Source organism: Convolutriloba macropyga, unplaced genomic scaffold, assembly GCF_964194025.1.
Source record: "Convolutriloba macropyga unplaced genomic scaffold, txConMacr16.3 SCAFFOLD_3891, whole genome shotgun sequence".
Classification (NCBI taxonomy): Eukaryota; Metazoa; Xenacoelomorpha; order Acoela; family Convolutidae; genus Convolutriloba; species Convolutriloba macropyga.
The window spans coordinates 2,105-24,737 of record NW_027452786.1 but is presented as its reverse complement, the minus strand read 5'-3'; the positions used below and the strand labels follow the sequence as shown (position 1 = coordinate 24,737).

Sequence of the window (22,633 nt, the reverse complement as noted above, 5' to 3'; positions counted from 1 at the left end):
TTTAAAAATTTTTCTGTTTATAAACTCCATTGTAGACCTTGAAAAATGCTTTTTGCCGAGATTACGTTTAGGACTGTTTCCGATTTTCAATTATCCCCCTTTAATTATCTTTAATAAGTGTATGCTTTGTCTCTTGCGAAAACTTCGGGCTTCCATTAAAGTTTTCCAAGAAAAATGCCTTAAGGTTTCCAAGAATTTTTTTCCAAGAAGTTTTCAGTTACTTGGTTATTTCATACCATTTTGTATAGTTGAACTCTTCAAGACTATTGTGAAAAGTGAGCAAAAAACTGATTAAGTTCAAAGTCAAGTGTGATATGAAATGCTAAAACTTGAAAAAATGGGATGCTTGAAAAAGAATGAAATAATGACTTTTTGCTTGATCATCTTTCGAAATTAGTGAGGGAGCTTAATTTTATTGTTGATTTTCTTTGACAGCAAAATTGGGGTTTAATCGAAGCGGATAGCTAAAACAGAACTAGTCACAAAATGTAGCAATTTAAGAAAAGAAGATTTTCATAATGTCTATAAGTGATTCGATATAAAGAATGAAATAAATTCAAAATTTTGGATTTATTTTGATTCGCACTCTCCTTCTCTTCACTCTCCTCTACTGGGCATATAGTTTTAGCGAGCTTTTTTTACATAGTAAGGTGCTTTACAATAACAAGCAAATTGTAAGGGAACATGAAAACACTGGGCGCAGAAAAATATGAATTGCCTATAACTGCAGAAATTTCTTATTGAGGTGGGGGGGGGGGGGGAGGGGTGAACAACAAAATGAATCCTTTATTTATTCAGCCATAAACAACTTATCTTGAAAATGGCACTACAGAGAACCGAGCACTGTAACAACCACTGCGATCGATCCCTTTGCTTCTTCGAATGACAGCAATATGGGTGTCAAAAGATTACAGTTCTTAGAAGCGTTCGGTAGTTCCAGCTCAGTCTCGGGTTTGAGCGCTAATTACCCTATTGCATCCCAGAAATATGTTCTAGCTTATACATGTGGCAGCATTAGTTTTGACAACTCCGGGTAAAAAGTAGCCCGGAGCTAAACACTCAATGCAGCCTGAGTTAATCAAGTGCATTATTCTAGTACAAAAACTTGCAAACAATAAATATTTTGATAGTTTTTAGGTTTTAACTTAGAACCACGGGCAATAAGGTTGCTGGCAAAAACTTAAATCAGAGATTCCACATCTACACCAGAAACTCCCCAAAGCTTAATGGTCATTTATTGAAATTTTTTCAGTGGCTTTTTGTAATTTAGGTGTATTGGGCGGACATAAAAAAAAACAAATTATCATAACAATACGTTTGTATCATAATGAGACAATAAAGGTCGCATGAATAAAGTCGAAAGACCCAAAAGTTCATTGTTTGCTAGGTTTCAGCAGCGGAAAAACTAAAAGGGCATCAAAATTCCCTCTAATTGAATTTTAAGAATTAAATATGATATAGCAGTAGAAATACTGGATGTACAACTCCAGCCAATCAGAGACTGAGAAGGCACTATTCACGTTTAAATAGAGAGAACGAGTTTAAATATGTGTATATCTCTGACTCCTCTAATGATTTTTTTATACATCGTTATAATTGAAGTATACCTTCAGTGTTTTACTGAGTCGGTTAGTCTGAGAGATATAGATAAGCTTTCTTTGTACGCAGAAATAAGTAGCTCCAACTTTCTTTACCTTAAGGCTGTACAGGAGCCCACATCGGGTCTGCCCTAACTGGTGCGGCCAGTGAGTTAAAATATTCTAACCGTAAAAAAGAGCTCACACAACACATCCTATTCTCTCTTGAGAAAAAAAAACAGAAACAGATTAAATTGTTTTCTACTTTTCCTTTACCTAAGATTTCGAAAAAAGGGAACACAACCCCAACAAAAACAAAATTATTAATATTAAATTACAAATACTAACCAAATGGATCATCAAATTAGTCATCCTTTTTCTAATACTCCACCACACTCTGACGAATTACATTTAGCTTATACAACAGAACAAGTTTTCTACGAGGCGTTTTAACCTTTGAAATTAGACACTATCGACGCCAAGATTAATTAAATTTACTTCCAAACACAGCAAAACAACTCAAATATCACTATTTTGAAGTAAAGCAAGAGCCTCTCCTTTCTTCACCAGATTAAAGCATAACAAGTTTCACGAACTGCCTTTCTTTCCTATCTACTTGAAAGTTATGGAGCTCAACTCACAAAGGGCTCGATTCTTTTTATTTGTGATCTTCTCACAGACGCTTATATCTCTCATATATGACACTATATTTAACCCACTATCAGATACACTATTTGAATACTTTAACCGAGATTGGTCAGAAATACAATCCTGGGATAGAACAGGTGTATTTAGAAAATCCGTTTTTGAATTTCTTAATCGTCTCGCTTCTACACCTAATACTGCTGCTCTACAGTCACGAAAAAAGAGCGTACACAAAAATGCTCGACAAGAAGTAGACGGTTTCACTTATCTTCTTAAAACATACATAAGCTCTGTAAAAGATGCAGACTTAAATGAAGAAAAGATTCTCGATTCTCTTACACTTCTATCTTGGTACATACAAAGATTTTGGAAAAGTCATGTAAGACACATTTTTGCTGCAACAAAACTAGTAGCTGAGACTGGAGGGTTTATATTTAAAACTCCTCATATAACCTATACCCCCACCCCCCAATCACAATAATATCATACTGGGGGCTATGATTTCATAGGGGAGCTATAATGGGAAACATCCAAAAATTCAACAGTTCAAATAATCATTTTTCTGCAAATGTGATGAATAGTTGAATAAAACGTTTGTTTTTGAAATTTGTTTTATCCAGAACATTTATTTGACAAAATGAGCTTCAAATAGAAGTGATATCTAGATGCTAGGTCCGTTTTTAGCGTTTAAGTTACAATTCTCTTCACGAACACATCCACTGAAGAGTAGATTACTGTTGGTTTACTTAGTCGGATTCGGAAGTAAACAATGGTTTCGAAAAGAGTAGTATAAATATGTTCAAACAGTTGAGTCATTGATACTTCAGGTTGCTACAACAAGACATGACTTAATAGCCATTATCAACTTTTTCTTGATGACCAGAGTTGAAGATGCAGGATAATAGGTGAGAGTCAAATTTATCTGGTCATTAATCTGAGTAGTTTACCTGTAAATTAGGCATGAAATTTACTTTTGGTTTTAAAGTTTCAGTCAAAATTTTTAAACCAAAATGTAGTCAAATTCTCCCTGATAAAGACAACAACGAAGTCACAAAAGAAAGGGCTTTCAAAGTGTAACGACTTTTAACTTGTAACATTGCGAAGTTCTTTCAATTTTTTCAATCCTTGTCTGATTGTCGAAAATGAATGCTCCAGGAAAATTTATTGCAAATTTTCTAATCAAGGTCAAATTTTGAGTAATTTTTTTAACGCAAATACTAACTTCATTTAGATCACATAAATCACATTTAAATCACAATTTATTGATCAGTTAGTCATTAGCTCTTAAATCAATATTTCTCATTACGAGCCAGCTCTGTTACTAGACGAAGAAATCGGTCAGTTTTAAAGTAACAAAGTAACCATTTGAACATCATTGTTCAAATTGTACACTGTTATACAATTATACAATGATCTATAATAAAACTTGTTTTACTTTATAATGCCTTTGTCTCGAAATTCGACAAATTCGATTCTGTCTGCATGTGTGCATGTCTGTCTCTCTCCTCTCCCTCTGTGCGTGTGTGCGTCTGTGTGTTTATGTGTGTGTGTGTTTGTGTGTGTGTGTATGTCTGTGTGTGTATGTGTGTGTGTGTGTGTGTGTGTGTATGTCTGTGTGTGTATGTGTGTGTGTGTGTGTGTGTGTGTGTGTGTGTGTGTGTGTGTGTGTGTATGTCTGTGTGTGTATGTGTGTGTGTGTGTGTGTGTGTGTGTGTATGTGTGTGTGTGTGTGTGTGTGTGTGGGGGGGGGGGGGGGGAGGGAGGGGGCTGGCTCGTCATGTATGATTAGTTTTCCAATTCAATATTTAAATATTTTCAATTCGATTTTCAATATTTATAGAGAACTCAAAAAATTGTGTAGAAATGCCAGTTTCTTTTAAATATTTTTTAAATATTGAATTGAAAGTTTAATTAGATTTAGACATAATAAATCACATTTTAGACATAAGACAATATCATGTCACGATGGGCTCGATCAAATTGCGCTCAATGGGCTCAACCAAGGCTTTAAGATTCCCAGCACATGCAGAGGTGTCAGCAATATCACAACTGAAACAAAATTATTAGCGTTTCCGTGGTCAGATATTTTGTATTGCAAGCCTTTAAAAATTGGGGGTAAAATTGTTTTGACCAAGTTGCAATTTGTGACCTGTTTTTTATCAATTTTATCAATGTTATGCTCAATTTTACTCAAGGGATGGGGAAGTGGTGGGAGAAAATTGGGGGGGGGGGGGAAGACATTTAGATTAACCTTGCATCATTGGGCAAGTACCTCCTTCCTTGGGAATTCCTTTTGCGATTTCAACGGGAGGGTCTTTCCCATTAACCCCCCCCCCCCAGGTTAGTGGTCAGGTAACTTATAGCCTTTTAATTATAGCCCCCTTTTAATTATACTACTTGCCGCTGGCCGTCAATTTCTGGCATCTCTGGCACAGTTCGACACAAGTATAAAATCCCTTGTATCGGGTTTTGTCGGTGCTCTTGATCGTTAGGTACTTCTTGACAGTTAAATTGTAAGTACTCTCGCAGCCCTTAAAGCGCTATAAAACAGAACATTCACACATTAATCACTCAACAGCAAATAAAAGTAAAAAGTAAAAAGTCAATGACTTCTAGGATCTTTTCCGTTTATGTTTCTTCTTCTAGGACCACAATATAAAATATTACACGCGCGTCTGGAGAGTGCAAATAAGATGTACCCAGTCAGCTAGGGGGAGTACAAACGGAAAAGATCCAATTTCTGAAGTTATTATTTATAGATTAATTTATCCCAATTTGCTCTTCCTAGATAATCTTAAATTTCAGTTCATGATTGGAGATCATTTTGAAAATAGTTGATTTCTCCTAATTTTTTTTACATGAATCATTGTCTATACACGCATACAGCTTCCTGATCGTTGCCACAGTTTCCAGTTTTGTTCTATTGTTCACAATTTATGGTAAGATCTTATTGCTGGTCCGATTCTGCTTGAAAGTTTCATCTCCATTATCAATAATTCTAATTCAGTGTTCAGTTGAACTACTCTGAGCGGCAGGAAAACTACGTAAAAATTGTCGAAAAACAGCGTAACTCCTGAAAACAAAGTTACAAGTGATTTAGCACCGCGGAATTATCCGATTCCGGACAATACAATATTTGAATTTGCCGAGCGAAAAAACAATTGGCATATTGGCGCAGTCATCATCTCGAGAAGCTAGATAATCTCCTTTGTCAATTGAACCCTTTTGGTAGCGGTTAACTACAGAACCAACAGTCCAATGGGAGAAGTGGCGAATACAAATCAAACTAGCATTATCACAATGGACACACTCCCTCACGACAACTTTCACGATCTAACAACACTAAAGTTGCGTGAGTTGCTGGAAAAAACTTTTGCTCGACCTCGTAATATAACAATTGATCATTACGTTCTCTTCTCAAGAAAAAAGAAAGAAAGTAAGACAGAAGACAGTTTAACAATTGTACTACAGAACACCGAAAGAACTAGCAGAAAATTGCAATTTTGAAAATCGTGAAACAGACGAAATAGGAGACATATTCATAACAAGCATGTTAGACCACAATATTCAACGAGTAATGCTAAGTGAGTCCTTTGAACCGGAGAGAGCACTCAGCGTCGCAGTAAACACTGAAATGGGACATCAAAATCAACAACGAATTTCATGCAATAATGATATTGGCGTCAAAACAGTTCAAAAAAAAATTGGCGTCTTCTGCGGACGATCATTTTTTGGAAGTTTAAAATTTTCTCCTAATGGTATACCAATTGGCTGACAGTCGTTCAATTTGAAAGTTTCTAAACCGTTTTCAGGTAATTCTCTCGGCTAATTTTTCGATGAACTCCTCTCAATTTTCATTCTTAAAAACTATGTCAAATCTGACAAATCTTTAATTTTAAATTTCGTGGAAACTTCAGCGTGAAACCTATCACAAAATTTTTCAGAAAGGGAACAAACTATTTTGTCATCTATCCACAAACAAAGAAATTCAATTGTTTTCTCATGCTGTTTTTTTTATAAACAAATATTTGTCAATATTTAGTGTAATCAAGAAAGCCTTCATAGTACAAACCCAATTTCTTCCAGATTATTTCAAACCATAGAAACTTTTCTATTTACAAACAAAGGGTTTTTCATTTTCCTCCAAAAGTTAAAAACCTTCAGGTTGATTAATGACTACAGCTTCATCAATCGGAGCCTTAAGATAAGAAGTTTTTGTCAATGTCCATTTATTATAATTGACAATCGTTAGAAATAGCCAGACACATCAAAGTTGTAATTGTTGACAGTCTAGTTGTAGTGGAGTATGTTTCATAAAATTCTTTTTTCGGAAATTTGGCGAAAAAACTTTTGCGTCTAAACGAGCTTCATAGCGACATATTTCATCATCATCAGGACCAAATTTTAAAGCAAAATGCCATCTACTTCCATTTGGTTTTTTCATCACTTTTCACCAAGGACTAAACATAGTTCTCAAGCAAACAGACGTCCTCATTTTTCAAGGCTTTGAACCAATTTAAATTTGGTAAAGCCTCATCAACATCTTTTGGAAGTAAAGGTTCGATAGCAAGTTACCTCAAAGAAGAAACTTCACTTGACTCCTTATCATGGTGTTCGACTGTTTTTTTTCTTGTATTCTCTTATGTATAGAGTAAAATTGATATTCAATAAATCTCACGTTTCGGGACTTTTGTATTTCGAATTCTCCTTTCGTGTTCAAACAAAATCAAATAGTACTTTCAGTTATCAGAAAAATTATTTTCATTGAGGTTTGATATAACTTTTGGCGAAAGGGCTTCTCAAAATGCATATATGCACAATAACCAAAAAGTTTGAAAAAATTTTTCAGTTGTACATCAGTTCAAAATGTGTTTTTTCGAGAGCTGAATGCAAAAGCATGTTTTTGAGGTAACAAAACCATGTTCAAAGAATACGTCCTATAATTTTTGTCCAGGCAAGCCTTATCCGAGAAACAGCGAGCCATAGCAACAAAATCTCCACAAATTCTTTAAATTTTTCCATTTTCTTTTGGAATATATGGAGCTGAGGTTTCAAAACGAATTCCTTGGTTCTTACAATGGCGCTTAAACTCATTTGAAATGTATTCTCCACCTCCATCAGAAAGGTGGAGAATACATTTCAAATGAGTTTTATCTCAGACTTCATCTCTTGTTTTCCTTGAATACGACTTTTTGAAGGAAATACTTTTGAGAAACGACTGAATCTATCTACAAATCCAATTGCTTAGCAAAGGCGACAACAGCTTCAGGAAAAACTTTTCCATGCACAATGTCCAAATTTTCTTCCGCTCTTGTACTCTCCTTGGGAACAGGCTGTTTTTTCGACTTAATTAATTCATATACTTCGAAACACTCAATTCTTGAATTACCTTCTTTTATACCCTCAACAGATTCTTGCAGGCGTTTCAAAGCAGAAGCGTCCCATCTTTGCGTGCCACATTTGTAAACTGTCAATATTAAAGCAATTTTCATTAGAACAAGGACAATTTTTCCACACAAACAACCCATTTAATCCATTTTCAACTTCAATAGAAATTGAGACTTCAATAAAAACAAGTTTAAGTTTTTCATCGAAAGAAACATCAGCATTCGCTTCTCTCAGTTTTTAAACAGAAATAAAATTTTTTGAGTTATCAGGTACGATTAAAGTATCTTTTAAAACAATTTTATCAGTTCTTCAGGGCCATTCTTAGCAAAAACCTCAACATCCCCTTTTCCTAATATTGAAGAGTGCGATTGATTGTCATTGTGAATTATGCCAGAAAAAATTTCATCCGGGCGAGCAAAAATATATTTTTTAATGATGTAGTTTGTTGCGCGAGAATCAATGATAAAAACTTGATGTTCAACACAATTCTCACTCGAAAAAAACCCTAAAAGTTTCCTCTAACTTGTTTCTTGTTCGTCCAAAATTTGATTTTCTTTCGAATTATTTTTGCGTTCATTTTTCATGGCATGGGATTAAAATTTGTTGTTATCAAAACAGTTTTTGCCAATATTTCCAAATTTTGCACCTAAAACATTTTAATTTTGGTTTAGATTTTTAGTTTTTGGGTTCTCGTGGCTTTGCAAATTTTGCAATATGCCCTTTTTGTGACAATTAAAGCAAGTTCGATCATTGGTAAAGAAAACGGATTCTGTTTTCTGTGTATCTCTTTCATTGCGTTTCTCACTTTCAAAACTAATTCAATCACAAGAACTTTATCCAAAGTTTTTTCTGGACCATATTTCACCAGGGTAAAAGAACTTTGAATTTCACATAGAAATCCCTTCAAGAACAAACATTTTTCCACTTATTGACTCATCGATTTCGAAAAAATTCAACTGCATGTCATCGGCTCTAGTGATATAGTCTACTATGTTTTCGTATTTTTGTCAAGTTTGTTAGGTGTCAAAGCTTTAAAACCTCTGACACAACACAACACTCTGCAAATTTCAGACACTTTCCCCCTATATGGTCGCAAAAATGAAACTGACTTCTTTATGGGACGCAAAACAGTTCATATCAAAATTGCCATCTGCTTTTCGTCAAAAATCTCCTGTTACTTTCTATCGGCAGCATCGCTTTGCTCCTGTGTGGGTTGTCCCCTCAGCGTAGGTATGAACTCCCTATAGACTACAATGCCGTCAAAAATTTTATTGAACTTCAAAACTTATATTCGTGACTCAAACTGTTCAGAAAAATAGACAAAGTCTTCTTTTTCACCGCCAAAGAAAAATTTCTCAATTATTTTGTTACACATGTTTGGCCTCCAGAAAGTTTTTTTCATTACTATTCATTTTTACTTAAAACTTTTTTGGTAACAAAGCAGAGCCTGCAGAAAAATTCGACGTTAAACGAAGTAAGTTTTCAGAAAATAGCGCTTTTGAAGAGAAGCTAAACTTCTGTCTACTTATTACAAAAGATGACACATTTTGTTCAAGAATATAGTATCTTAGATAAAGTTGGAGTGGACATTGTCCAATATGGCCACTGATTCCACCCACTGCGACTTAACACGATGAGGACAGATTCTACAGATAAATTCCTAAACACATGTTTAGGAATTTATCTGTAGAAATTTTTCTCTTACGCATGGGCGCACTTTCTCAAAATTCTTCAATCAAGTTTTCTATACTTCAAGTTTTACTATGCGGTAACTATATTCAATCATATTGCAGGTTTGCAAATGTTTCGAATGTTGTGCATAATGTTACATGCCCTGCAAGGACTCTGAACAACGTCGCTTTTACAAATTCTAAGGTTCAACCTTTTTAAGGGAAACGAACTCTTTTAATCGACCTTTTCGTTTCAATCGACCGTTTTTTGCTGAAACACAAATGGTTTTCACTTACCGGTAATCAAGCCTTGATGCGCGCTGGAATCTTTAACTTTATAAAAATTAAGAATGAAATTATTTCATTAAATCAACCGTTTCAAAGTTTAACTCCCTCTGTCTCACTGTCTTCTCTCTCTCTCAATCTCTCTCTCTCTCTCTCTCTCTCTCTCTCTCTCTCTCTCTCTCTCTCTCTCTCTCTCTCTCTCTTGTCTTCTCTTGCCTGTCTTTATCTTGCTCTCTCTCTCTCTCTCTCTCTCTCTCTCTCTCTCTCTTTCTCTCAATCTCTTTTCTCTGTCTTTGTCTCTGAAGGACACACCTTTTGACCATGACACTCTTATTTATCACTCTCTTGTCAAGCCTGCCACTTCTTCTCTTGTCTTGTCTCACTTACTTGTTTGATGGACCCATAACCTATTGGTGAGGTTAGAGGGGTACGCAGAAGACGCAGCAGTTTGGTGTTTCAGTTTACTTCTGTTTGATTATGTGTAGCAAATATACGTAGTAAATCAGCTTGAATAAATAGTGTAAATTACCCGTCAAAGCTTGATCTGGATGTGTGAAATAAGCTCGAACTTAGCGCATGCGCTTTCTCACGTCTCATTTTCGGAGTCACTCTTGTTATACGGATATCTGTTACCAACAGAATATCTTTTACCGTACTTTAGTTCAACTTCATTTGATAATCCCAATTCAAGGGCAAATGCTTCAAATATTTCACCGTATGTTTTCAAACTTATTTTAGCTGGTTTTGATGTCAGTTCAGGTTCCAGAAAATGTCTATTCATGCCTATAAACAGGTTTCAAGTACTTCCCTACTTGTGATAAACCTGTGATCTAATGTAACTTCCTTTAAATCCCAATTTTGTCTCAATCTAACTCTTTTTTTTCTCATTTGCACTGCTGCAACTCAGTTACTAAATTAAATATAGCCAATCGATCTTCAAATAATTCCGCTCAATTTGATGTAGAGCCCTTCGCACCGAAAATACTGGTATCGCAAACAGACAGCAAATAATAGAACGCAACTTGGCAATCGCGGCGCAACTGCCTATGCTAGTTTGTTGAAAACGAATTTGCTACTCCATTGGCTTGTGTAAAAGTAATTGAGTACAACACGGCGCAGTCAGCAGTCCACTCTAGAAAGACTCCTCTCCAAGTTGTTGCATTCTGGGAGAAACCAACCGTCACTCCACCACTTCCGTGAGACAAGTGGACACAAAAATGAAAATTGGCATTGTTGGCGAAAGAAGGGATTCAACTAGAAATCCTGTTAAACGGTCTACATCCTGCAGTAACCTACCCACCTGAACCGACATATGAAGGCCTGTGCATAACCATACACAAACAACTGAAAGGGACCGGAAAGTCAGCAACCAACAATTATAGGTAAATTGGCAAAACCGTTGCAAAAAGATCGACGAAATTGGTATTTTGTACGGGGATGAACACTGGGGAATTTGCGAACAAATGGCTCCCTCACAACTTTATTTATGCATAGGGACAGAGGGCCGTCACATATTTATGAGCAAAAAACCCCACTTCCAAATTGAGAAAGAACCAATCTAAGAAATTTGGCAAGCGATGGACGACTCATTCACTAAGAATATCTTATACGATCGTTTTGTCTCCTTTTCATCCAAACAACAAAAAGGTGAATCAGTTGAAAGTTTTAAGGAGGCCTATTTGAACAGGCAGAAATTTGCAGTTTAGGCGACAAGGAAACTACTCTCATTAGAGCTACATTCATACTTATTATGCTGGACCACGACACCCAAACGAGAATTGTTAATAAAAACCGCCTCAACTACGAAAGCCCTTGAGATGTCAAATCAAATGGAAATGGGGGAACAAAATCGAAACTTAAATAACACCGCTCATTCAAATATTGCTGTCAATTTTTTTCAAAGCCGCAATCGCAACGCGATTTAACCAACCAGTTCGTAAGGACTTCACTAGATATCCAACTGGTACCCAGAACTACCAATTTACTAGCATTTGTGCTGATTGTGGTCAGCACTGGAGCCATAACAACCGTCGAATTTGCCCCGCAATTGGATATAATTTCAAAAATTGTAGTATTAACAGGCATTTTCAAAAGAATTGTAGAAAGCCGAAAAAATCTTAAGTGAAAACATCAAAACCACCACAAACGAAATTTAATCAGATCAATAAAACTGCAGAAAAAAGCTTTGAGGAAGAATCTGTAAATTGTTTAACAAGCTAACAACAACTTTATGATCACGTCTATGACTCTAACTACGAGAGCGATTCGGATGACTATGTTGCAGCCATCTCTTGTGACTCGGGAAACCAACTTGAGCCCCTTAATGCTAGAAATAAATTTGGAAAAGTTCAACCAAATGCACTGACTCAGGTAATGTGGTCAGCCTCATCACTAGAACTTTGGCAATTAAAATACTCCGAACCACAACATCCGCAAAATGGGTCACTAAAAGAGAAAATAAGGACGTAAAACATTTTCAAATGAACCAATCAAAGTGCTTGGACAACTCGCAACAGTGTTCACATACAATGACTGGACCTGCAAAGAGGCTCATTTAACAGTTGTGGAAGATGGACATCAGATCATCATCGGAAGATTCCTCTTCAACAGCCTTGGCCAAGCAGTAGTTTAACATCAACCCGAAAGCGGTAAATGTGTTAACAATAACAATAGTTCTGCATGTAAAGTTTAAGAGACAATCGCGTCGCAATTTCCCCATCTAATCTCAAGAATTGGCCTCTGAAAGACAGATGTGGCAAAATCAAAGTTTCATCAAAAGTTTACAGCCAAGAATCAAAAAGGTTCACGCGTCCTAACTAATCTACAACCTAGGGTTACAGCCGAATTAGATTGATTACAAAAACAAGGTCAATTTGAAAAGTTGTCTAGTTGCTCCGACGAACATTTCATATCCCAATAGTCTATAAATTTAGCATTGAATTCCAAAGTTTTAAAAAAAGCAGTACACAAGAGTAAATATCGGATACCAATATTGAAACGCTAATAGACTCAATTTCACAACATCTCACAAACACTCAAAATCGCAAACAAGTTTTTTTTCAACATTAGATCTCAATTATGACTATATTCATCTCCAATTACACGAAGATCATTTAAAATGGGATTGTATGGCCTCACTGACATGCCAGCAGAATACTAAAAAGCCATGGATTACACACTTGTAGGTGTTCAAAACACCTATTTTTTACTTGACAACATAATCATTGTTAGCACAAGGTCTGAATCTGATCATATTGCTTACGTCACCAAGTCTCTTAAAAAACTAGACGAAGATAATTTAGGAATTAATCTTCAGAAATGCCACTTCGCAAAAACAGAAATTGAATGGCTTGGCTACAAATTTACTCAAGCCGGTATATCACTACTTGAGAATGAAACTGCAGCTATTTTAGCAATACCACCACAATCGACATTGAAACAATTCAAATCCTTTCCCGGGTCAGTACACTACATTAGTAAACTCATACCACAGTTAGCACAACTTTGTCAACCACTTAGACCAATTCTCAAAAATCTGTTAAATTCATCCCGATTGAGGAACACACCAAACATTTTAACATCATAAAGGAGAAAATTGCCGCTAGTACCGAAACAGTCATAATAATCCTAAACTAGAAGTTCGTGTGAAATGTGATGCTTCCCGTTCTGGATTGGGAGATGCAATTGAACTGAAGAGCCCCGACGGATGGAAACCCACAGCATTCGCATCACGATTTCTAAATACCACAGGAGAACGCTACTGTCAACGAATTGGAGCTACTAGGAATCGTTTGGGTAGTTGACTACTTCAAATACTATTTGTACGGAAAGGATTTCACAATAATAGCAGATCACCGTGCAATGTTATCAATACTAAAAGAACATAGATCAAACAAATCCCATTATAGTTGTCTTTCTAGATGGATTGACTTCCCTATGATTTAACAATTGAACATATGCCTGGAGCAAAATTGGGCCTTGTAGATTATATGTCTAGAAATCGTTTTCACGAAGCTAAAAAGTTTCAAAGTATGACAAACAACGCTACACCGTAAAAAACTGCTACCACTTGCAACGCAATTAGCACCTTAAAAAATAAATAATCCTCATCTATATATGTCAATCGCAACGCGAATGCCTTCTAAAATTTTAAAACCACAAGTTGCACGAAATAATCCTCCATTGCATAAATCACATTCTATTAGCAAAATTGCTGCGAATGCACTGCAAAAGTCAGACAAAAATGAATATGGACAATCTGAACAATTAAGCCTAATAAAGCCCAAATCTGACAGCAACTCAAATCAACATAAATTCACCAAGTTAAGCGCGATAGTACAAGTTCCTGAAAATAAATACAACCAACCCAAAAGTACCTCGCTTTTTGCCAAAATAAACTCAGAAATCATCCGTCAAAAATTCAGTCGATAAACTCAATCTCCAAAATGGCACGTACGGAGCCGAAAAATCAACAGCAATGATGGATCGAGTCACCTTCTCGGACAACTCTCCTTCTAATACGACGGCAACGAATAATACGTCATCAAACACAGAGACGACTCCAAGTATCGGTGCCGTGGTTACAGCAGAAGATATGAGATTCACAGACACCCTTTAGCAAATTTTCGGCAAGAAGTTGCTGGCAGTTCTAACTGGAAAGGATGCTATATTGATTATGTCCTTCGAATTGATCCGGACTGATTAAATAGTCCCTATATCTATTTGTGCTGTAGGGAAATAAGCGTAAACATGGCTGCCTATGCATAGACGAACGGATTGCAATCCCCAAAGGAATCAAAGACATTGTGCTTGAGGACATTCATTCCATGCATTCTGGAAGTTTTGCAATGTTGTCCTTAGCACAGAACATTTGGTGGTCATATATCCAGCGAGATATATTGGCCAAAACCAGTGAGGGCGAAGCCTGCGGGGAAATTAGTACGAATTTAAAACGAGTGATTTTGCACAGCTAATGGTCACCTTTACCAAAGTGTAATGAACCGAATGACAAAATTCACATAGACTTATTATTAATGAAATCATAGAACAATATTTCATTACATGCGTAAACTGATACTCAATATGCAGTACAGCAGAAATGGTGAAAAATGCTTCTGGCACAAATTTTAATAAATTCATTAATAATTACGTTTCAATTACGGAGTACATAGAACAGTTAGATTAGACCATGCTAGATGATTTGTAGGCAAAAAGTTTGAAACATTTTGTATTGAGACTAAAAACACACCAATATATGCGCCTGCAAATGTCCACAGAGCAATAGTGTTAGTGGAAAGTCCTATTCAAACCTTCAAACATCAATTATCTTGTATGAAAGCACACGTAAATAAAAACTTTAATCTCGAACAGTCAATACAAGCAGTTATACAACGGTTAAGACTATCTAAGCAAAAAACGATTAAAATTACACCATTTGAAGCACAATTTGGCAAACAGTTTAACACAGCAATTTCAAATATCACCACAAAGTCAAACAGTGAAAATGTAAATTATAATTAAATAATTATGGATTATTTAGATGAAGATACCATTCGGGGCAGGTCATACCTCACAGAAGCACAATGGGCGGATACGGGAATGGGTTCGAATTTTGAAAACGAGAAGGAGATATGTGCAGCAAGCGCCCGGGACCATGAATATCAAGAGAAAATGCAAGATGGTAAATCGCGTCTGATTTGGTCAGAAGGCATCTCAAGACTGATACCACGGAGCGATCGAAGCGTGCAAGTGAAAAGAGCACGTAAGATACATGCCACACAGAGACAGAAAAAGAACTTGGATGGGCTGTACAAAGTCCTTGCACCAGGGAGTGCAGTCGGAAAAATTTGCCCTACAACAGGTGTTTTAAAGGAACCGAATTGGCTGGAGGATCAGGAACTCAAATATCGAAAAATCGGGTCCCGAAATGAAAGAGATACTGAATTGGGGCAGTATATTGAGAAGAGACTCACAAAAGTACAGGGGAAACTCTTGAACAACAGATTGTAAACCACAAGAAAGATTTACTGCGAAAGATTTGGGCGGCAAATAGATTAAACGTAATAAAAGACAAACAGATGACGTTAGTGTAATTTTATCCGGCTTTCTTACATATCCACTTCAAATAATGTTGCCCATGCCCTAAGAAGGGGAATTCCAAAACGCAACCCCGCAACCCCAAACACGGCGACGCATTCATAAACGGACAGACTTGACACAAATACTCCATTTCAGTCCGCGTGTACCAATTGCGGCACCACCTACTCAGCCTGATACAGTTGGACCATCCGCTCCGCAATCTCGATCGACTAAACAATTGACACCAATATTGAAAGTAAAGAAAAACATACAAATACAGCAAGCGATACGTCAGATTTGAATACTTCATCGGTTAGAAGGATCAGAGGCCAGCTCAAACAACAGAAGAAATCCTCAAAATCGACGTCAATTGTAAAAAACAAACAAATTACAGAGGGATACTCTGCTGAGATACCAATCTCAGATACTAATTTCATTGGGGAAGTGTCGCCACGAAACCCAAACTAGAGATGGTCTGTCAACCCAAACCCCAATTTACCTCGACAGATGACGGTACCAGAGGCGGATGAACGTTCCGTTTCGGAATAAATTAAAAAAAACTCTTTAAACTTTATGTTTTACTTTATTATTCAATTTTTTACTACTTATATAACCGGTGAATAAGTATTCATTTTCTGATTTTATTTACAATTTTTTCTTCTTTTTTCTCCAACAGGGGAAATGTCATATGGAATGGATATTACCATCAGAATATCCATTACCGTATTTTAGTTCAACTTCATTTGATCATCCCAATTCAAGGGCAAATGCTTCGTTTAGTTCATCATATGTTTTGGAAATTACTTTATTTAGTTTTGCAATCTGTTCAGGTTCAAGACAGGAAACTATCTATTCATTCATGTGGACAAATTTCAAATACTTCTTTATGTGTTGATCTGTGTTCTTATGTAACTTCCTTTAAATCCTATTTTTGTCTGAATCTAATTTCATTCTTTCCATTTGCACTGCTGGACCTCAGTTTCTAATATAAAGTTACTCAATAGTTCTTCAAATAAGACAGCTCAATTTGACGTTGAGCCATTCGCATCGCGAATACTAGATTCGCAAACTTTGAGTTCAAATAATTGGACGCAACTAGGCAATCGCGGCGCAATTGTTTGAGCTAGTTTGTACAAAACGCATTTGCTACTCAATTCGCTTGTGTGAAAGTAATTGAGTAAAAAACGCTGAAAAAAAACGTGGCGTGTTTTTCCTTTCCGCTGACTCTTGAAGAGAAAGAGGGAACCAAATCTCATGTGTTAGAAATGTTATGAATATTTCGACGAAAACATCTTTGTATTAAACACAATTCAGAAACTCATCAGCTGCCAACTAATTTTATGGTAAATTGCGAATAAAATGTTGTTCCTCAGCCTAATAGATTCTTAGGTTAGCATTTGGTAGTATTTAAAAGTTCAAGTGTGAGCTGGTTATTATATCAGTTCAAGCTTTTTTCTTATTTTTGCTGAAAATGGCGGCCGAAATATTGAAAGTAGACAATTTGCATGCACTGTGGTGCTCAGTCAGTTTCCTAGTAATACTTATTGATAGTTTCTTTGTTATTAATCAGCCCAGTAGCGCTCCAAAATTGTACCGACCTGAAATTTTGTGATTAAATTAATTATTGCGCACTTACATCTTCATGATGCCTCTTGCACCCTTTGGCACGATACTCAATAAATCTATCTGGAATGTAGAAGCCCCCTTGATTGTTCATGGGCACAGTTGTGTAGATGATGGTGTTGGGGGTGGAAGCCGGGATGGGTTGAGATGCAGGTGGTCTAAAATAAAATACACAGCAATCAAAGTTCCATAGAGAAATAAAATAAAAACTTTTTTTGAGTTAATAGGTTATTACCCGGTTGGAGACGAAGGGTTTCCAACAGTGGTAGTGTTGTTAGCGCCACTGGAGATTGGTTGAAAAGGCGATGCCCTAAGGAGAACAGAAATAAAATATATGCTATATGCTATCAAAAAGGCTGATCATGACAGAAGTATAAAGAAGTCCTTCTTACGATTGATTCGATGTCGCTGAGGCAACTAATACTGGTCTGCTGGCATTAGAACTACCGGTACTTGTAGCACTCGTTGTCACTGGTCTGCTGGCATTAAAACTATTGATACTGGTAGCACTTGTTGTCGTGGTACTGTTTGGTGGTACCGTTTTTGGGGGACTCCTGTAATGACAGTTAAAAATGGTAGCAAACTATACTCAAGCCCTAAGGAGAACAGAAAATATATGCTATATGCTATCAAAAAGAAGTCCTTCTTACGGATGATTTGATAATGTTGAAGCGACTGGTCTGCTGGGCTGTGAACTACCTGCTGTCGTGGTACTCCCTGTATCCCACGGTTTTGTTGTAATCCTGAAACAGTTTGACAGTTAAAAATGATAACAACTTTTAATCAAGGTCTGAACCCAAAACATAGACGCTTCTATTTTATATCTTTCTGTTTATTAAAACGACGGGTTTTATCTTGTAGTTTCTTAGAAACCAATTTGGTGAAAACTGTTTCATAGAACTGGAAAACAAGAGGGGTTTGAAACAAGAGAAAATGTTTGTACATCGTTCACTTAACAGATTCCTGGTCCCCGTTAATTGACATGCCTTTCCCCGTTTGATGTGTGGCAGAAAATCAACACTTTTCGTCTTTTCAAATTGTCGACGTCGAGTATATCTTTTTGGCTTTTTTTATCACCTGTCATTTTTTTAAATGATGTTTTCATAGGTTCAGTTAAGCAAACCTTGCCAAATTAATATTACTTTATCCACGAATATTGACTAACACTGGGCGCTGTGCATCTGCTGTTGACCAATAGATTGAACCAAGAGCAAGGCACACACTGATTGCAGACCTCATTTTCCTGTTTAAAAAATTTTTCAATTGGACCATTAAAATTTTCGGTTCTAGGAAAAATTGTGTTTATACGTCTTAAATTTGCTCATAATAGCAATAACAAAGAAATATAAAAATCAACAAGTAAAAAATGATCAGTTAATAATTAAGTTACAAATGATCAGTTATTAAATGGTGTAACGACACAGAAGTTAAATTAATGCACCCAAAAAATTTTTAATTACCATATTATGCGTTGGAAAAGTTTGAACAAAAGTTAGCTTTGCCAAAGTTTTTTTTTACTTATCCATATATAAATATACCCGATGCATCGTTTCCCGGAAATCCGAGTGGGATTCCCAGAAATCTTGCTTATACCTACTAATCCCAAAATTGCCTATGCGTACGGTTTCCCGTTTTTTCCCGTTCGGAAACCTGCGTTCACTTTCGATTCCGGCTCTTCCCGGAACATTTTTTAAGATCTCAGAGGGAAAATTTGAGAAAAACGGGAAAAATTGCGCGAAAAATGGGAAACGTGGGAAAATAAAAAATAAAACTTTGTTCTAGCAATAGTTCTGACCTAAAAAATTGCATGAAGTGTAGTGAAAAGTTCAACAGTATGAGATGAACCGAAAATCGCAAGAAGGGATGATGAAACTGATCGACATTGGTCAGACACTTCTTAGCCGCTCAACTCAATTGAACGCAGTAGCAGTAGTAGTAGCGGTAGGAGTAGAAGTAGTAGTAGTAGCAGAAGTAGTAGTAGTAGCCGAAGTAGTAGTAGTAGCAGAAGTAGTAGTAGTAGCAGTAGTAGTAGTAGTAGTAGTAGTAGTAGTAGTAGTAGTAGTAGTAGTAGTAGTAGTAGTAGTAGTAGTAGTAGTAGTAGTAGTAGTAGTAGTAGTAGTAGTAGTAGTAGTAGTAGTAGTAGTAGTAGTAGTAGTAGTAGTAGTAGTAGTAGTAGTAGTAGTAGTAGTAGTAGTAGTAGTAGTAGTAGTAGTAGTAGTAGTAGTAGTAGTAGTAGTAGTAGTAGTAGTAGTAGTAGTAGTAGTAGTAGTAGTAGTAGTAGTAGTAGTAGTAGTAGTAGTAGTAGTAGTAGTAGTAGTAGTAGTAGTAGTAGTAGTAGTAGTAGTAGTAGTAGTAGTAGTAGTAGTAGTAGTAGTAGTAGTAGTAGTAGTAGTAGTAGTAGTAGTAGTAGTAGTAGTAGTAGTAGTAGTAGTAGTAGTAGTAGTAGTAGTAGTAGTAGTAGTAGTAGTAGTAGTAGTAGTAGTAGTAGTAGTAGTAGTAGTAGTAGTAGTAGTAGTAGTAGTAGTAGTAGTAGTAGTAGTAGTAGTAGTAGTAGTAGTAGTAGTAGTAGTAGTAGTAGTAGTAGTAGTAGTAGTAAAAGTAGTAGTAGTAGTAGTAGTAGTAGTAGTAGTAGTAGTAGTAGTAGTAGTAGTTGTAGTAGTAGTAATAGTAGTAGTAGTAGTAGTAGTAGTAGTAGTAGTAGTTGTAGTATTAGTATTAGCTGCAGAAACGAGTTCGCAGTGAAAAAATGAAAAAAGACTAGAGAAAGCAGATCGCAGTTTCTTTGAACGCATATTACATTTGTTGAACATCTTGCTGCGTACTATGCTAACCAAAGCGGACAATTTCAAACATAAAGCTCTCACCGAGATATATTGAAATTGATTGCTTCTCTTGGCGCTTAGTGCTTCTGTGGAAACTGCAGCCAATTGTCCGAACTCAAACTCTTATCATCAAAATTCGTGCAAAACTTAAACTTTTAGGCAGAATAGCCCTTGGATTTGTAAGTAGAGGCCCAAACTACTGACACTACTATTACTACCACTACGATTACTACTACTACTACTACTACTACTACTGCTACTACTAAAATTCATTAAACCCGAAATTTGCAAGCATTAAAATGAAGAATGTGCACGGAACTCAAAGATCGGCCCAAGTATCTGGAAATGTCTGCCCTTGAAGGGTAGTGGCACTAAGTGGTTCGTTCCTTACTTTTGTTTCCGAATATAGGCACAACATAGATCTGGCTATTTAATTGGTGCTTTTTATGCGGACTGAGTCGCCACTGGAGGCCAGATGAAATTTCTAGCAGTGAGTTACATCGGAAAACATTCATATTATTCACCTCATCCGCTACAGAGCACATGGCATAACATAGCAAATCATTATAGAAAAAATTGTGGCACATTATGCTGAGGATGAAATTGTTATGCAACCACTGCGCTGAGAGCAGAAACGGAAAAGATCCAGCGAATAAAAGCGAAATTTCCAATTGACTTCTTTTCTCTCTCTGATGTTTTTGTGCAAGACTGGATACTCATAGTTCAACAAATGTAAAACTATATCACAATTTGTGATACTCCATCCAAGCGCCTTGTTTTGGTTTCAAATTTGGATCAAATTTGGATTGAGTTCTTCAGCTTTCCTTTGAGGATTTCCGTCATTTTGAATTCAACACGGCGTCTTTTACACATCATTTTGGGACCTTTTCCGTTTGTGCTCCCAGCCCCATTACGTTATTCACTCCCCGATAGAGAGCAAATGTCATTACATGTTATTTCTTTATGTCCAATTATAGCACGTGGCTCTGGGGGAGGGGGTGTAAATGATATCTGCTCACTAAGCTTACAGGGTACAAAAACGGAAAAAATCCGATTTTCTTAAAAAAAGTTTTGTATCTTTTCCGTTTTTGCCCCCCCCCCCCCCACACCAGTACGTTATGCTCCCCCCAATCACAGAGCACGTGTCATTACATGGTAAATCATTATGTAAAAATTGTGCATGTGCTTCTGGGAATGCAAATAATAAGCGCCCACTAAGCTTAGGGGCACAGACGGAAAAGATCCAGATTTTTTGTATAGTGGACATCGAAACTAATTTACGTGGCTCTTATGACGTCCAATGGTTTGTGGGTGTGGAATGATTCTGAGTTTTTTTCAGATGGAGGATCCTGCCCTCCCCCTCCAGCTTAGTTGGGAAAAGCTTAAAAGACTCCCAGCACACAATCTATGAGAATAGATACGCAGGGGCTTTGTTCCAAAAAGCATTTTTTTTCGATGAACAATTGGATGAGCCGGAATTAGGATCTATTCAGTTTGTGCCCTCCCCCCACCTTAGCGGGTGGATAATGTTTGCACGCCCAGTTTCACGTACCATATTTTTGCATGATGATTTACAATGTAATGACACGTGCTATGTAACTGGGGGGAGCATAACGTACTGAGAAGCACAAACGTAAAAGATCTCGGATTTTGTTTAAAAGTTGCAAATGAGGAAGGGGAGGGTTCAGATCTACCTCTTGGCACTACGTGTGGGCCATTGGGAACGGTAACTTTTCTTACCAGAACTTTCACCAGGTTTAAAGTTGAATTCGTTGTTCCCTATTGTTTGGTTTATTGTTGAATTGGTGAGATGCTTTTGAGGTTTTTTTGTTTGATGCAGATTGGATTTGATGCAGGTTTTTGTTTCGATTCTTGACAAAAATCAGTTCCCGCGATAAGTGTTCTTCTGTGTGGACAAATGGGTAACCATGATGAGACTTTTGACGTTAGACCTCAGTTTCGCTGTTAAAGAAAATCAACACTGAAGTTAGGCTCGAGCACTATTTTTGAAAACTGAACAAGCAGGAAGTCATTATTTCAGACTTTTTCAAGCGTCCCATTTCTTTTCAAGATTTCACGTTTCATATCACACTCGACTTTGAACTTAATCAGTTTTTCGCTCACTTTTTACACTTATCTCAAAGAGTTCAATCTTATAAAGTGGTAAAAAGGGGGAACAACTGAGCAAACTTCTTGGAAGCCTTAAGGCATGTTTCGTCGAAAATTTTACTGGAAGCCCAATTTTTTCTCATGAGACAAAGCATACACTTTTCAAAGATAATAAAAGCGGATAAATGAAAACAGGAAACAGTCACAAAATATAGCAATTTCGGCAAAGAGGACTTTTTTAAGGTCTACAATTGAGTCAATATAAAGAAATACTTTTTTAGATTGCTCATTTTTCTAAAAAACCATAAAGAGTGACAATGAGAGTGACACAACAGAGCCGGCTGACGACCTCCGCGATCCATTCACTCCTACAATAATATCAAGGAATTCAGAAAAAAATATTATTTGGGTTGAACGGTTATTCAATTATTGGATT

At 36.6% G+C, this 22,633-nt stretch overlaps 1 protein-coding gene across 1 annotated transcript; it reads right to left on the bottom strand.

Moving 5' to 3' along the window:
• Nucleotides 1–4,094: 4,094 nt before the first annotated feature.
• On the bottom strand, nt 4,095–21,987 carry LOC142357802 (uncharacterized). The gene is made up of 8 exons (XM_075409324.1): nt 21,829–21,987; nt 18,432–18,509; nt 17,917–18,009; nt 17,659–17,820; nt 17,502–17,576; nt 17,280–17,424; nt 4,624–4,762; nt 4,095–4,271 (listed from the first exon to the last, which is right to left on the bottom strand). Exons 2-8 carry the CDS (start codon nt 18,503–18,505, stop codon nt 4,198–4,200), a joined length of 762 nt encoding a protein of 253 aa, XP_075265439.1. The 5' UTR covers nt 18,506–18,509; nt 21,829–21,987; the 3' UTR covers nt 4,095–4,197.
• Between the last annotated feature and the right edge of the window lie 646 nt (nt 21,988–22,633).